At 38.8% G+C, this 15,211-nt stretch overlaps 2 protein-coding genes across 5 annotated transcripts in view; both read left to right on the top strand.

Annotated features, from left to right (window-relative positions):
• The window catches only part of Trpc3 (transient receptor potential cation channel subfamily C member 3), a 62,763-nt gene extending 61,422 nt beyond the window's left edge, over window positions 1-1,341 (top strand). For all 4 annotated transcript variants that reach the window (XM_034501269.2, XM_076932297.1, XM_076932296.1 and 1 more), the window contains one exon: window positions 517-1,341. In XM_034501269.2, coding sequence (XP_034357160.1) covers window positions 517-659 — 143 coding nt within the window. In that variant the 3' untranslated portion in view covers window positions 660-1,341. The remainder of the gene's footprint in view (window positions 1-516) is intronic.
• Window positions 1,342-5,587: 4,246 nt separating this feature from the next.
• The window catches only part of Bbs7 (Bardet-Biedl syndrome 7), a 34,586-nt gene continuing 24,962 nt past the window's right edge, over window positions 5,588-15,211 (top strand). Inside the window, exons 1-7 of the mRNA XM_034499796.2 lie at window positions 5,588-5,840; window positions 7,007-7,072; window positions 8,485-8,547; window positions 8,751-8,926; window positions 11,264-11,450; window positions 13,313-13,385; window positions 14,058-14,174. Coding sequence (XP_034355687.1) covers window positions 5,805-5,840; window positions 7,007-7,072; window positions 8,485-8,547; window positions 8,751-8,926; window positions 11,264-11,450; window positions 13,313-13,385; window positions 14,058-14,174 — 718 coding nt within the window. The 5' untranslated portion in view covers window positions 5,588-5,804. The remainder of the gene's footprint in view (window positions 5,841-7,006; window positions 7,073-8,484; window positions 8,548-8,750; window positions 8,927-11,263; window positions 11,451-13,312; window positions 13,386-14,057; window positions 14,175-15,211) is intronic.

The raw sequence follows: 15,211 nt of genomic DNA, 5'->3' as shown, positions 1-15,211 counted from the left end.
TGCTACTTAAGTGTGTTGGGATTAAAGCTGTGTGCCACCATGCACTACTAAAGTGTGATTTCACTGTTTCATCATTTGAAAATTCATCTTAATTGTTGTTTTAGCATTATTCACAATGTTGTAGTTGGCTAACCCTGTGCCGAGAGCCTGGGCTGTAACCCAGTGGCAGAGTACTTGCCTAACCTACACAGGGGTGTGGGTTTGAACTTACACAACAGAAGGTACTGCCTAAAGCCGAGTTCACTACCACAGGCACAGCTGGAATGCCTTTAGTGTTTTTTCAAAGGTTAGTATGCCTTTAAAGGCTGGCTTTGCTTAAACATTTTAAAGAAGAATTTAAAATATCTCCCTGGGAGACTTTGTGAAGCAAACATATTCAAATTGAGTGAATTTCACTTTGTCAGGTTTTGTTTTTTGTTTTTTTGTTTTTTTTTGTTTTTTTGTTTTTTTGTTTTTGTCTAAACATAAAGAGCAGATCACCATTCACACGTATTTTTCTTAATACAAATACTCTAGGTGAACTGAAAGAAATCAAGCAGGATATCTCTAGCCTTCGTTATGAACTTTTGGAAGATAAGAGCCAAGCAACGGAGGAATTAGCCATCCTGATTCATAAACTCAGTGAGAAACTGAACCCCAGTGTGCTGAGATGTGAATGAGGCAGCCGCCTGCAGTCAAGCTTTGACTATAGCACAAACGTGGGCAATAATATTCCTAAGTATGAAATACTTGAAAAACTATGGTGTAAAGCTCTAGTGTTAACTACCTTTATCGTGCGAAACATTAAAATTAAGCTAGGTGGTCATGATTCCTATTACACGAAAATGGTTTCAGCAATTGGCCTTGGCATTGTAAGCAGTGACATGCTATTGTACTTAGAAGCCCAGTATTAATGTCACTGATATATTTTTTTGTCATTTTTGTCTTTATGTAACCTGTTGGCCTCTAAGAGTTCCTTAGGGGACAGGGACCACAGAAATCTCATCTTTATGTCTCCAACATTTAGTGCAGTGCCTGATACACAGTAGGTGCTTGGTAAATGTGGAAACCAACGGGCCTGAACAGCCAGTAGCATCCAAGAGCAGACCACCGCTATGTAGCATACCTTCTCATCCAAACGCTGAAGCGATTTTTTAAAAATAGAAACTGAAGATGTTTTACAACCAGCTATGACTTGTGGAGATCTTTCTTAGACTTTTAGACATCACTGACAATTCTAGGACCTCGGGAATGCATTGAAGAACTTAACAGTGAAATGAGCTAATTGAGAATACGATTGCACTACATATTTAAGTTTCATAGGGTTGTTCAATAACAATCATTAAAGATTTTTCTAAAATATATGCTTGTGTCCTTTCTCTTTGTATTTGTAGTTTCATGATGTGAATTTGGTCAATAAAGAATGTTTTTTTTTTTTAAGTTGGGTTATAGTAGGCTATTATTTTGTTGCAATCTTCTAGTGTGTACTTCTAATGGTTTAATGCTAAATAAGACCAACAAGTGACCTCTTGTCTTGCCTTCTGGTCCTTTCTGAGTTTTGGATCCATGGGAGTGTCTGAGTTAGGGTTTTACTGATGCTAACAGGTTCAGAGGTTCAGTCCATAATCATCAAGGCAGGAAGATGGCAGCATCCAGGCAGGCCTGGTGCAGAAGGAGCTGAGAGTTCTACATTTTCATCTATAGGCCACTAAGAGAAGACTGGCTTCTGGGTCAGCTAGGAAGAGGTTCTAAAAGTCCACACCCACAGTGACACACCTACTCCAACAAGGCCTCGCCTCCTAATAATGCCACTCCCCTGTCCCAGCATATACAAACCATCACAGATACTGTTCTATTGCTATGAAGAGACACCATTACAAGGCAACTTTTACCAACAAAAGTATTTAATTAAGGGCTTGCTTACAGATCCAAAGACAGTCCACTCTCACTATGAGCAGAGCAGTACAAGGTAGACATGGTGTTGGAGAAGTAACTGAGAGTTTAACATCCTGATCCACAGGCAGCAATAAGAGCATTGGGCCTGATGTGGGCTTTTTGAAACCTTCAAGCCCACCCCCGGTTCTTTCAACAAAGCCACACTTCCTAATCCTTTGAAATAGTACCACTCCTTGGTGATTAAGCATTAAGCATTAAGCATTTAAGTATATATCTTAAGTTTATTCCTGTCAAATCTCACTGAGGCATAAATTGTGATCACATGAGTTACTAGTCTCACAAACCTGCTATACAAATAAGGACACTGTTGCTATCACACAGAAAGACTTACAAGACATGAAGACAAAGGAACACCAAATGCAGCTCCCGAAAGCTCTTACAGACTACTTAATTTCTACCTTAGGGAAGTTAAGATGACTGTATACATATTTTGCTACCACTGTAGCAAAGAATAAATCTTGTCAGTTTCTGTTTTAATCTAATAGTACGTATCTTAAACACTTTTCAAATTTTATGCATTTTAGCCACGTCTCTGAACAGAACAAAACTGATTTTCTTTCCAATGTAACATGTCACTCTGTTTTGAGACATTGGTGACGAGGACATTCTACAGTGGACAATGCTGTCCTTCATATCGTTGTCTAAGGTTCCAAATGTGGATGGTTTTGCTTGTATCTAGGGAGCATAGATAATTATTTTCCTATTCGAGGTTAGAAAAGAGCGGAGGACAGCCTGTGAGTCTCAGGATTGGGGAATGACAGAGATATGCAGCTAAAGCCTCAATTCCACACCATTTATGTACATGGGTTTTCTTTTCTTTCTGTCATGCCTCCCACGCAGCTATAGAGCTCTTGAGATAAAATGTCCATTTATTTGCCTCACTTGTATAAAACTGGCATCTTGCTGTTTTATATTTACCTCACTGATGGTTAGCGCTTAGGTTAGCGCTGGGTTTTGTTGTGGCATTTGCATACTTATGTCATTATACTTTGTTCTCATCTGTTTCCTGTTCACTGCCCTCCATCCCCATCCCCCACCCCACCCTCCACTTCTGGGAAGCTCCTTCCAGCACATTGTCTTAGTATTTCATTTCCCGCTTCTTCATAGTTTTGAGTTATTAGTAGAGATCCCCTGTGCTGGGCTGCACCCCCAACTCCCTGATACTCCAGAGCAGTTCCCAGCTAGTCTCTCTGCCAAAAGGAAGACTCTCCCTGTGGCTACTGACTGCCTGGCTGTGGGCACAAAAGGCTGTCCTTCACATCAATGAAAGGCTAAACTTTTGGCACAATTCTTGACCTAGGAGAACTCCCAAAGCAGAAGCCAGACTCAAACTGATAGAAATCCTTAATTTTGCATCCTGACTTTTCTTACTCCATTTTGCCTGGGAGCATTCCTACAAGGAATCACTGCATCCCAGCCTGATTACGTTTTGCCTTTGGAAATACACCGGAAGGCATAGGTCACTGTGAGGGTTAAAGGATTACTGTCAGAATTAATATTTCTTCAGGGGTTACAAAGTACTGTGAGTCCGCAAGCCCTTGTTCTCCCATCTGCTGTACAGGCAGAAGACTCTTCAAAGCAGGGACATCTTAACAGTGTTAATTCTTCCAGTTCAATAATATGGGGTGGGGTTCCTTTTTCTTGTGTGTTTCTGTGGGTGGAAAATGAATTTCGCATTAGTTTTTTTGTTTATTTTTTGAGACAGGGTCTCACTGCATAGCTCTGGCTGTCCTGGAACTTATTTTACAGACCAGGCTGTCCTGGAATTCATAGAGATCCACCTGCCTCTGCTTCTTTGGTGCTGGGATTAAAGGACTGTGTCACCACACCTGTTTATTCTCATCCTTAATACAATGTATCTCTAAACAAGTTACAGTCATGTGACTCACACCCAGTGATGCAGGGCTGACAATCAAGCCTAGGCCTTTGTGAATGCGAGGCAAGCAGTCTACCACTGAGCCATGTCTCCAGAACTGCTAGACTATTTATTTATTTATTTATTTATTTATTTATTTATTAAATAAATTTGTCTCAGAAAGTTTGGTGCGCAAAATGATGATTTTTATATGTTAATTTTGTACACTTCAATTTTACAGACTTAATTTATTAGTTCTAACACTTTTAGCTGGTCTTTAGATCTTTCTATGTATAGTTTATATCATCTGCAGAGACAACGTAACTTCTTTTTCTATTCATATACTTTTATTTCTTTCTCTTCCTAATTACTCCACAATCCAGCACTATATTAAGAGTGGCAAAAGGGGATGCTCTTATTTTTTTCCAGATCTTAGGAGGAATCCTTTCAGATTCCCCCTTCACTTTGACACTGGCTGTGGACTTGTATTATATAACCTTTATGGTGACACATGGTTTTTTTTATTTATTTTATATACGTCGGTGTTTTGTCTGCATGGATGGCTGTGTGTGAGTGTCAGATTCCCTGGAACTGGAGTTATAAACAGTTATAAGCTGCCATGTGGGTGCTGGGAATTGAACACAGGTTATATGGAAGAGCAGCTAGTGTTCTTAACCACTGAGCCATCTCTCTGGCCCCAGCACACACATTCTTTATACAGTTAGATTTGTTCAAAATTTTTGTGACAAAAGGATATTGTAAATTTATTTATTTATTTATTTATTTATTTATTTATTTTAAAGACAGGTTTTCACCATGTTACCCAGGGCTTTTACTCAATGACTGCCTTACCCAGACCTAGGAGTAGCTGGCATTACAGGGGTGCTTTACTGCACCTGGCTGGAATGACGTCTTTGTTGTGCTGTTGGAATCGTGGCTTGTTTGTTTGTTTTGAAGTTTTTACTTTTTTGTCTCATCAGTGATCTCTGTCTAGACTTTTCGTTGCCCTTTTTCCTTCTTTCTCCTTTTTTCTTTCTATTTTTAACTTTAAAAAACTTGTTTATTTTTGCTCATAATTCTAGTCCATACCAGTTGGAAGGATTGCACCTGGTGTCTTAGTTAGGGTTTTACTGCTGTAAACAGACACCATGACCAAGGCAACTCTTATAAGGACAACATTTAATTGGGGGCTGGCTTACAGGTTCAAAGGTTCAGTCCATTATCATTAAGGTAGGAAGATGGCAGCATCCGGGCTGGCTTGATGCAGGAGGAGCTGAGAGTTCTACATCTTCATCTGAAGGCTGTTAACAGAATAATCACTTCCAGGCAGCACACGCGCGCGCGCGCGCACACACACACACACACACACACACAGACACACACACGCACGCACGCACTACATAACTACGTAAATACAGTTTGTGAGTTTTGTTGTTTTAAAATGTGTGTGCTCAATGGTTAAGAGCACTTGCTGCTCTTGCACAGGACCCAAGATTCTGTTTCTCAGCAAACACATGGGAGTCTCAAGGCCCTGGCCTCCTTAGAAGGCAACAAGCATGTGATGCACATAAATACCTCAGGCAGTGTTCATATACACACAAAATAAAAATGAATCTTTGAGGGAAAATTTTGTATGACAAAGCCTAAAACGAAGAACTAGGAGTAGAACAAGGCACAAAATAGTCGCTTTTCGAAAGCTTCATTCAGATCTGAAGGAACGTGCATGCAGAGTGAAGTTCCATGCAGGTCACTGGCCCAGCGGTCCAGAGAGAACGCTCCCCGGTTGCCCTGGAAACCGGCCAGCGTCTGAGGACCATTCCCTCCGCCCAGTTTTCCCGGTGCAGCTCTCCGGGAGAGGGCGGGACTTCACAGTGAGCTAAGACTGGTCACGTGTCGAGCCGGCGTTGCTGGGCGCTGCTGCCCTGACGCAGGCCCGCTCATCCGTCTAGGGGTGAGCTCTCCGAGGGAAAGCTTCCACGTTGGCAAGCGGGTCCAGCCCCACCGTGTGGCCGCCATGGATCTGACCTTAAGCCGGGCTGACTATCTCCAGGTAAACCGGTCGGCGGGCGCCCTTGTGGGTAGACGTGGGCCTGGGGAAGCCCGGGTCCCTTCAGGCCCGGGTCCTGGGGGTGTCCCAGCCGTCCCAGTGGTCTCGACTGCCCTGTCACTCCCCCTGGGCCTGACCACACTAGCTATATATTTCAGTAAACCATCACAACCCTATTAAGCTTACTAAATCATCACAAAAATATACCACCAGGTAGTTAGTGCAAGTGAAGAATCAGGAACCCAGAGAAGGTAAATACTTTGCCCCGTAGTAACAAATTACGTAGTTGCTGTTTAAATCAAAGCGGACTCCAGAGCGGGTATTCCTTTGGTGCATGGCTTGTTCCATCCCTCTTAACCATCTCTTAAGAGTTCTTCGTGGTATAAACATTCGCTTAGTTTCCCAGGGGATTGGGCCAGATAGTTCACTTTAGTGTCTTATGGAAGCTACATCCTGTTAATACCTCTTGGATCTGTCCAATTAGTCACCATCTCTTTGAAGCCCAGTTTGGGTTTTCACCATTAGCTTGGATGGATAGGATCTACAGTCTCCATGTCCAACTTCCCCAAGCTATGGTTCAAATCACTTGACAATGTCAAACTAAATGGATTGCTTAAGACTTTAACATCGTACCTAAAAATTCAGAATAAAGTCATACCTGCACTACTTGTGTTTTTCCTATGATTGGTTGTTTTTAAGTTCTGGTAACAGTCACCTCTGCTGAACAAGTCCTCTGTTTTCATCCCCTGTGCCTTTTGTAAAATAGTCATGGTCATTTACACTGGAATTTTATTATGTCAGCAGGTTTTTTTTTTTTTTTTTTTTTTCAGCAAAAGTCCTCTATTTTCAATCACTAATAATTGGGAAGGGCTTCTGAAGTTATTTTCTGAAACTCCTTGCCAGTAATGTTACACAATTACTTTTTAGCGTTCTGTGTTGTTTCCTGTATTTTGACTTTCTCTGACATATTTCAATAAGATACAAGCTAACTGATAAGAATATGAATTTCAGTAAAAAAAAAAAAAAAAAAAAGAAAGAAAAGAAAAAAAGAAAAAGAAAAAAACCTAAAACTCACCATGATCTGGTCTCTTCTTCTTAAATACCCAATGTAAAAACTTCAAATTACAGTATATCCAAAACCATTCACTAGTTGGCGGTTGTTTCCTTAGGTGGGCGTGACCTCTCAGAAGACTATGAAGTTGCTTCCTACCTCAAGACAAAGAGCTACGCAAAAGGTGCTGTAGATGCTGACTTGTCCGTCTTCTGCCTGACAGGACAGGCTCACGTTGCCCTCCTTACTGGTACCTTGGGGTGTAACAGGTGCTGATGTTAAGATGGAAATGAACAAAGTTGGAGTAGGAGCCAGTGTTTACAGAAAGTTGTGTTCTTGGACACGGATATTACATACAAGTAATAAGTTGTGTAAGAGAACTTGATAAGAGTCATACATTGTGAGTTTCAGTTGTAGTTCAGTGATAGAGACTGATCAGCATGTTCAAGACCCCGAGGTTAGTCCCTAGTGCTGAAAACAAAACAAAACAAAACACTCCATTCTTGGTAATAATTCACTCTGTGTATCAGGCTGTGTATTATATGGAAAAAGAAGTGGATACTACAACAGAACATTGATAAAATAATTCCTTTAAATTTTCTATTTTGTTGTTTTATTTTTACTTATTTATTTTATTTTTGAGACAGGTTTTGATGTAGCTGAGGCTGGCCTTGAACTCTTGATCTTCCTACTTTAGCATCAGAAATTCAGAGATTATAGACATGAGCAATTATGCCTGGTTTAAATCTTCTCTTATTGAGTTACTGGTTTTAAATGTTGAACTTTGTATTAGCTTGACTTCTTATAGACAAAACGAATTATTTTGTAGTATTTTAATAGTTGCAAAGTAAATATACTGTCTTGATATGTTAACATTTATCAAAATGAATTACAAGATACTTTTTCTTGATAAATCGACTTAAATACATTATTTGATGTTTGGCTGCATTTTTGAAGTGATTTGAATAAGGGTGGTTCTTACAAATAAGGTATTTAAATATGTGAGAGAAATCTGACATTTTAAACAGAATTTCAAGAATAATAAATCAAGATTATTGTTTATTATATTCTAGATATAATAGCACTTCTCAAAAAGTTTACCATTTAAATTGTTGAGAATCTGAAAGAACATATTTATGTATATAATATCAGTACTTACGATATGAAAATTAAATCTCAGAACTTCTTAAAATATTAAAATTCATCATGTTTACATGAAAACCATATTTTTATTAAAAGTATATTTTCAAAATAGCATAACTTAAGAGATAATAGCGATACTATGTTATATTTTTGCAAATTCTTAAATGTGTTTCATAAGCCAAGGTAGGTGGCCTCTTTTGTTTTCTCTGCTTTCAGTCTGTTGTGATGTTTTGTTTTGGTTGCAATACATAGGAAAAAACTCAGTCAGTTTACGTGGACATATAGTTGAAAATAGAGAAAGATCTTCAAGTCGCTTTCTTAGATAACTATAACCTGTGATGCGATATTTAAGTTTGATGAGGTTTTTGGGTATTCCTGTAGTGTGTAATCTGAAGGCAGTGATGAAAATTTTAGCATAACAGTAAATTTAGACTCTGAACCCATGTCTTGCAGGTGGTTATTGGAGATCAAGATGGGGTAGTGGCATGCTTCGGCATGAAGAAAGGAGAGGCCGTGGTGAGTGGAGCTGTTTTAGGCAGCAGGTTTTCCAAAAGATAGATGCACTACTTGCTGGGTACTCCTAAGTTAATGTCTTCCTAAAATATAGAAGTGGAAAAAATTTGTAACATTAGTTTAAAATCATAGCTTCTGTAGTACAGGAAAATATTTACAGTGAAATAACTTGTAAACTTAACTTTTTCCCCAATTGATTTTTGCAGCCAGTGTTCAAGACTTTACCAGGGCAGAAGATCTCGAGGCTGGAACTAGGAGGGGCCCTTAACACACCTCAGGAGAAAATTTTCATTGCTGCAGGGTCTGAGATTAGAGGCTTTACGAAGAGAGGGAAACAGTTTCTCTCTTTTGAAACAAACCTCACCGAAAGCATTAAAGCTATGTATGTTTTTGTTCTCCTTCATGTTTATGTACGTATCTATAGCACAGTGGGTTGAGGGAAAACATCACATTAAGTTAGTATGCATTAGTAGGTTTTTTCGGAAAAGGAAATTGGCTACAGGCATTTCATTAGTCAAAACCTGGAATCAATACACAGTTGATTGGCTGTTGAAATGTTTTCAATTTCATAGTGTGTGTGTGTGTGTGTGTGTGTGTGTGTGTGTACTCACATTCACTTTCTGTTTTGTGAGAACTTTTAAAAATATATTATATATTTTTTATAGATACATAGTAATTGTGTGCATTTGTAAGTCACAGAGTGATGTTAATACGTGTATGGTGTGTGATATCAGATTGGAGTAATTAGCATATTCAGCACCTCTGACATAATTTATGTTGGGAACATTCTGAAACCTCTCTGCTAATTATTTTGAAGTATTCAGTTTTCACTGTCTGGTTCAGTTATGATTATGATAATGATAAGGTATATGTAAAAAGTTAAAAAAAAAAAAAAACAACCTAGGCGCACAGCTTCCTGTTTCTCAAGTGTCTTTGGTAGTTCTGATTTTGAGCTAAGGACATTATGTTAAAGTCACACTCAGGTGACTGGTCCCTGAGTGTGGTGGCTCATGCCTGTCATCCCCATACCTGGGAGACTGAGGCAGAGGCTTCTCACAAACGGAAGGCTAATCTGGAGTGTATAATGGATTCACTATCCATATGGGCTACAGCAGAGTCATACCTGGGCTTAAGAGACAAAACCCGGCCTAAAGTTGATGTCCACTAATGGCTGTCATTTCTGGTGAATTAGGTAAGACTATGTGGAAAATACAAGGCTTCCTGACATGTGAAATTTCACAGTTAAAAATGTAGACTATTGTTTCCTGTTGAGTGGGGGTTGGGGGGGAAGAGGGTAAGAGACAGAGATGAGCCTGTCTTGCTATGGTTCATGGGAAGAGAGCAGAAGAAAACTTCATAGAGTGACTTTCCTACCTTTCTGTGAGTTCTGGGGAGAGAATTCAAGCCATCAGACTTTACATGACAAGCTCTTTACCTTCTGAGCCATCTCGCCTGACCAAAAATTTTAGTTTTTGAGCCATGGGGGCTAGAGAGGCCATAAAGTTCATTTAACTTCCCTTTTTTCATTTGTTATTTATTTATTTGTTTACTTTTTATGCCAATTGCTTTCTCCCGCTCCAGGTCCTCCCCACACACTGTCCCTCCCCTCATGTTCCCCTTCCTTTCTCCTCTTCTCTAAACTCTGTTAACCCAAGAACTTCTTGGGAAGACTAATAGCAATAGCCTCCCTCACACTTAATATGCAGAGTAACTAGGAGTGGCTTTTACTGTGATGTAGCCAGAGGCTTGGTTTGGACACTGTTAATTCACAGCGTCTCTGTATAGTGGACAGATGCTATGTGTCATTCTGTGCAATGCATGGCACTTCTCTTGACTGTGAGGACTTTTAAAAGTCTGGCTTTTAAAGTGAGACAAGAATTCGACAGCAACAAGTGAAAATGATTTCAAATGGTTTTGAAAAATATATGTGTTTGAAATGACCTTGTAGATCAAGAATTTGAAACTTGCTGTGATTATTAGCTACACTTTGTTAAAACCCATTGTAAAGGAACGTATTTCCAAGATAACATTCTAATGAAAACATTTCCATCATTCATCATTTACTTTAAAGTCAACTGGAATGTCCTTTTCGAGGCACATTAGTGAAGCTAACTCTGGAGCTGAAGTTATCCCACCTACAGTCTCTCATTTACAGTATGAACCATTAGTCCTGGGAACATTTTGCTATTCAGTTATAAAAAGAATAACAACATTCTATAGGGTTCTGAGTGTTAATGTGCTAATTTGGGTATATCAATTAGAACAGTGCTTGGCAAATGGTACGCATTTAAAAAGTTTCTTTTTTGATGTTGTTTTAAAAAACCAAACAAATTAAGATACCTGTTCTTAGTTTTTCTGAGCCTTTTGTTGAGAAGCTTAACTTACAGTCCTCATTTGCAGTTTTCAGAATCTGAAGTGCTGATTGTATCAAATGGCTAAAGATTAAAGCGTCATGGGTTGTACCTACAACCCCACACTTAGCCGGTAGAATAAGTGGATAATGGTTCCCAGGTCGTCCTCAGCTATTAGGGTGAGATCAAGGACAGTCTAGAACTGCTCTGGAACCTGTCTTTAAAGAGAGAGGGGGTATAGAGATTGAGTGGGGGAAATGTAAAAAACATACCTTTATACAATGTAAGCAAACTGTTTTCAACTCTAAAAGTCAGTTGCCTGTGCTTTAAAATGTGAATGTCCTAAATTACTATTTTAATGTCTTCAGGTACATATCTGGCTCTGACCTCTTTCTCAGTGCGAGCTACATCTATAATCACTACTGTGACTGCAAAGACCAAAATTATTACCTTTCTGGGGACAAAATCAACGACGTCATCTGCCTTCCCGTGGAACGGTTATCTCGCTTGACACCGGTGTTGGCCTGCCAGGACAGGGTACTCCGAGTCTTACAGGTGATGCCCTTTGAATTTGTAGCACTCTTCATTATCCAGTAAATTATTATGAGTGCCATATGCTTTAAGGTTACTTTCATGCTTCCTACTGTAAGTACCCTATGTAAAGTTGAATGTGAGAAAGTATTTTTACATTTGATAATTTCTATCTTATTTCAGGCAAATGTGTTGAAATCTTTTGAACATTTTTAGAATATATATAGAGAGGGAAATGGCTACCTTCAGCTCACCCATCCCCAGTCCAGCATGCCCACTGTCAGATAGGGCACTTTGATGCGGATAACTAGTGTCCACATGGTCCCCACTTGCTCCTTCAGTACTTTTCTAGTCCTCAAAAACTAAAGGGAAACATTGGGTAGAAGAGGAGGTGACAAATAATTTGAATTTATTAATCATTTAGACACATATGGAATAAATTACTCAGTAAATAATTCATTGCATAGATAAATGGTAGAATGTTTTCCTAACATGCTTGAAACCCAGTGCGACATAAACTTGATGATGTGGAACAGGCCTGAAATCTCAGCACACAGGAGGTGCAGGCAGGAGAATCAGAAAATCAACATCGTCCTTAGCTTTGTAGGAAATTGTTTGAGACCTGCCCAGGATATAAGAGATCCCATTTCAAAACATCCAAAGCAGGAATGGGCAGGTATTCAGCTAGAATTTACCTAGCTGATTTCTAGATTTTGCTTTGTTTCGTAAGAGACTATCTGTACTCTTTCTTTCTTTCTCTCTCTTTCTTTTCTTTCCTTCTTTCTTTCTTTGTTTATTTGCTTAATTATTTATATGCTTATTTATCGTTTTACTTTTTTCTAGACATGGTATTACCATGTAGTTCCTGTATGGACCAGAACTTTGTAAACCAGGATAGGCCCAAATTCACAGAGATCCACAAGTCTCTGCCTCCCAAGTGCTGGGGTCAAAGGTGTGTGCAATCATGCCTGCCTGCATTCTTATTTTAAAAAATAAATCACCAAGGACCCGTGAAAGGAGGGACAGAACTTGTTCCTTCTGCTGTGCTCATTTCTCCTTTCTGGCCTCTGAGAATTCTCCAGCCTCTGAACCTGCCTCTTACAACTATGGGTGTTCCGTTTTTACTTGTAGATGTCTATACATTTTTAAATGATTAATAAAGGAGATACATATGCCTTTTTTCCGTGTTCTAAATCTGAATTAAAATCTTGTAAGTGGTAAATTTACTGAATTATGTAAGTGGCAAAATTGAAAACAAACAAACAAACAAACAAAACAAATACCAGGTCCCAGCTTGTTTTCTTAGCTAAGTAGTAGATGATTCTGCCTCTTTGCGGCTGTAAGTTTGGGGAATACCAAAAGTCAAAGCCAGAATTTTCTTACGAGCAGCTTTGGGAATGCTCGGAGTTTTGAAGGTATTTTATGTTAAACTCCAGTTAATACCAGAGAAGACAGAAGAAATGACACTTGTTCCTGGAAAGCTTTGAAAGGGGTTCACCAGTCTGGTTTGCAGAGAAGCAACATATTATAAATGACTCCTCTGTCTAGAAGTTCATTGAGTTGTTTGCTCTTTGGATCTCATTAATTATGGGTTTTCTTTTCTGATAAAGTTCAAAATTAAAAATTGAAAGCTATTGAAATTATAGACTATATTATGTATTTTTCTCCTTGGCATACTTATTTCATTTCCAGTGTATTAATATATACAAAATTACTGACAAACACATTCATTTTTATAACATACTTTCTTAAAGCACTTTTACTTTAAAAAACTTTTACTTTGCCTTTATGAGTTATATGTTTAGATATTGATGTGTCTAATCATTACCCATATTCTTTTGAATGTTTTTTTATTTTTGGTTTTTAAAATTCTTATTTTTCTTTAGGGATCTGATGTGACATATGAAATCGAGGTTCCTGGTCCACCCACCGTCTTAGCACTACATAATGGAGATGGCGGTAATCACATTCAGTGTTCACAGAGCCATGCATGCAAAGAGGAAGTCTAAGAAGGGTTGTTACACAGTGTGGTAGTTTGTTCTCTTCCACTCTCTTCCTGCTCAGTTATGAGTGATGAATCAGTGAGCTTCCTCATCTTGAAATCAGTTATAGGGAATATGCTTTACTTTGACTACATGTTGACTATTTCATTCTAATTTCTATAATCATAACTACACAGTGTAGGGGAAACATGTTTGGTCCTCTTTGATGACACTGTTGTCTTAATGAGAGCATAGACATGAAGGTCCTATTGTTAGGACTCCATAGGAACTACCTCAAAGCAGAGGAGTAACAATAGTCTCAAGTCTAGACACTTAAGGACCAGCTTTCTTAGAAAGAAGAAATGCTAGATAAAGTCATTTTAGTTCAGAAAAATTAAATGTAACTAAAAGGTATAGAGTCAATATTCTGGCATATATGGAATCTTTTTCTATTTTTTATAAGTTTATTTTTTGTTTTTATACATAAAAACAAAAAAACTACATGTGAATGGTATTGTGATGTTTTGGTACATATATACCTAATATTTTTCCTTAAAAATTTCCCTTAATGTAGCATTTGAAAAATTAGATTTTTACATTAAAAAATTTTAAGGTATTTGTATGTTTTTGTTGTTTTAATTTTAACTAGGTGACTCTGGAGAAGGTCTTCTGTTTGGCACATCAGATGGAAGACTTGGGCTTATTCAGATCACAGCATCCAAACCAATACACAAATGGGAAATTCGAAATGACAAGAAGCGGGGAGGTAGGCTTCCACACAGTTCGGGTTATGAACTGTCAACAGTAATTTAGTACAATAGAGTGTGCACTGTATTCTGTTTGATTTACTTATATTAGACAGCAGGCTTAGTGATTTACAGAACCACCTCTGATTTACCTACTATTTGGTTATGGCAACTGTTATACTATAGATGTAATTTTTAAAATAAGAAATGCTACTTGTAGTTTGGGATAGACATAGAGGTTAATACCCTTTAGTCCATGTTAAACCCCATTTTAACTGGGATGGAGAGTTAATTGGAATTTAGGATATGAAGAATGGAGTACTGGGTCAGAAACTATTCCAATTTTTAAAGACTATAGATTTCCAAAAATTTACACCCAACTTGGCAGCCAGTGAGCTGGCTCTTTATATGACAGGATATTTGTTCATCTGTTCATTTATCCCTTCGCAAATCCGTACTGTGGGAGAGAGAGAACAGGTGATGACTCTGTGTGCCCACTGCCCCAGTCACCTGAAGAGAACACCGTACAGTGTATGGTAGAGGGATAGTGGCCACAGTTCCTCTTAGACTCAGTGGTCAGAGGAAGAAGGTGCTTTAGGAAAGGCAAATTTGAGCTGAGAAGATTTGGGGAAAGAATATTCTAAGAGGAGGAAAAACAATAATTGCAAAGCCCTTGAGACAGAGGTGAGCTAGCTTCACTGGAGGACAACCAAAAGACTAGTGTGGCTGAGCAGCAGTGTGGCCTGAGGAGAAGATGCAGGAGCAAGACAAATGGTAGGTCCGTGGAGACTTGGGCCAGGGCATTTCAGGTAGAGTGCAGTGGTTAGTCCTGGGAGGACTGTCTGTGGAAGGTGAGACACAGTCAGATGGATTTGGGAAGAAACAGCCACGCTGGAAACAGAGAGAACACTTGGAAGTTGTTGTGGTTACCATGTTTTCTTATGGTTCAGAGCATCCTGGTTCATCCTTCCTATTATGGAAGTAGAAAGACAAGAAAGTTGAGATATGTGTGGAGGCCATGGGTTTGATACAGAGAGGGAAAAGAGTGATGTTAGAG

The sequence above is a fragment of the Arvicanthis niloticus genome, chromosome 4 (assembly GCF_011762505.2).
Source record: "Arvicanthis niloticus isolate mArvNil1 chromosome 4, mArvNil1.pat.X, whole genome shotgun sequence".
Classification (NCBI taxonomy): Eukaryota; Metazoa; Chordata; class Mammalia; order Rodentia; family Muridae; genus Arvicanthis; species Arvicanthis niloticus.
The sequence above is the reverse complement of the archived record's forward strand: the minus strand, read 5'-3'. Positions and strand labels throughout refer to the sequence as shown.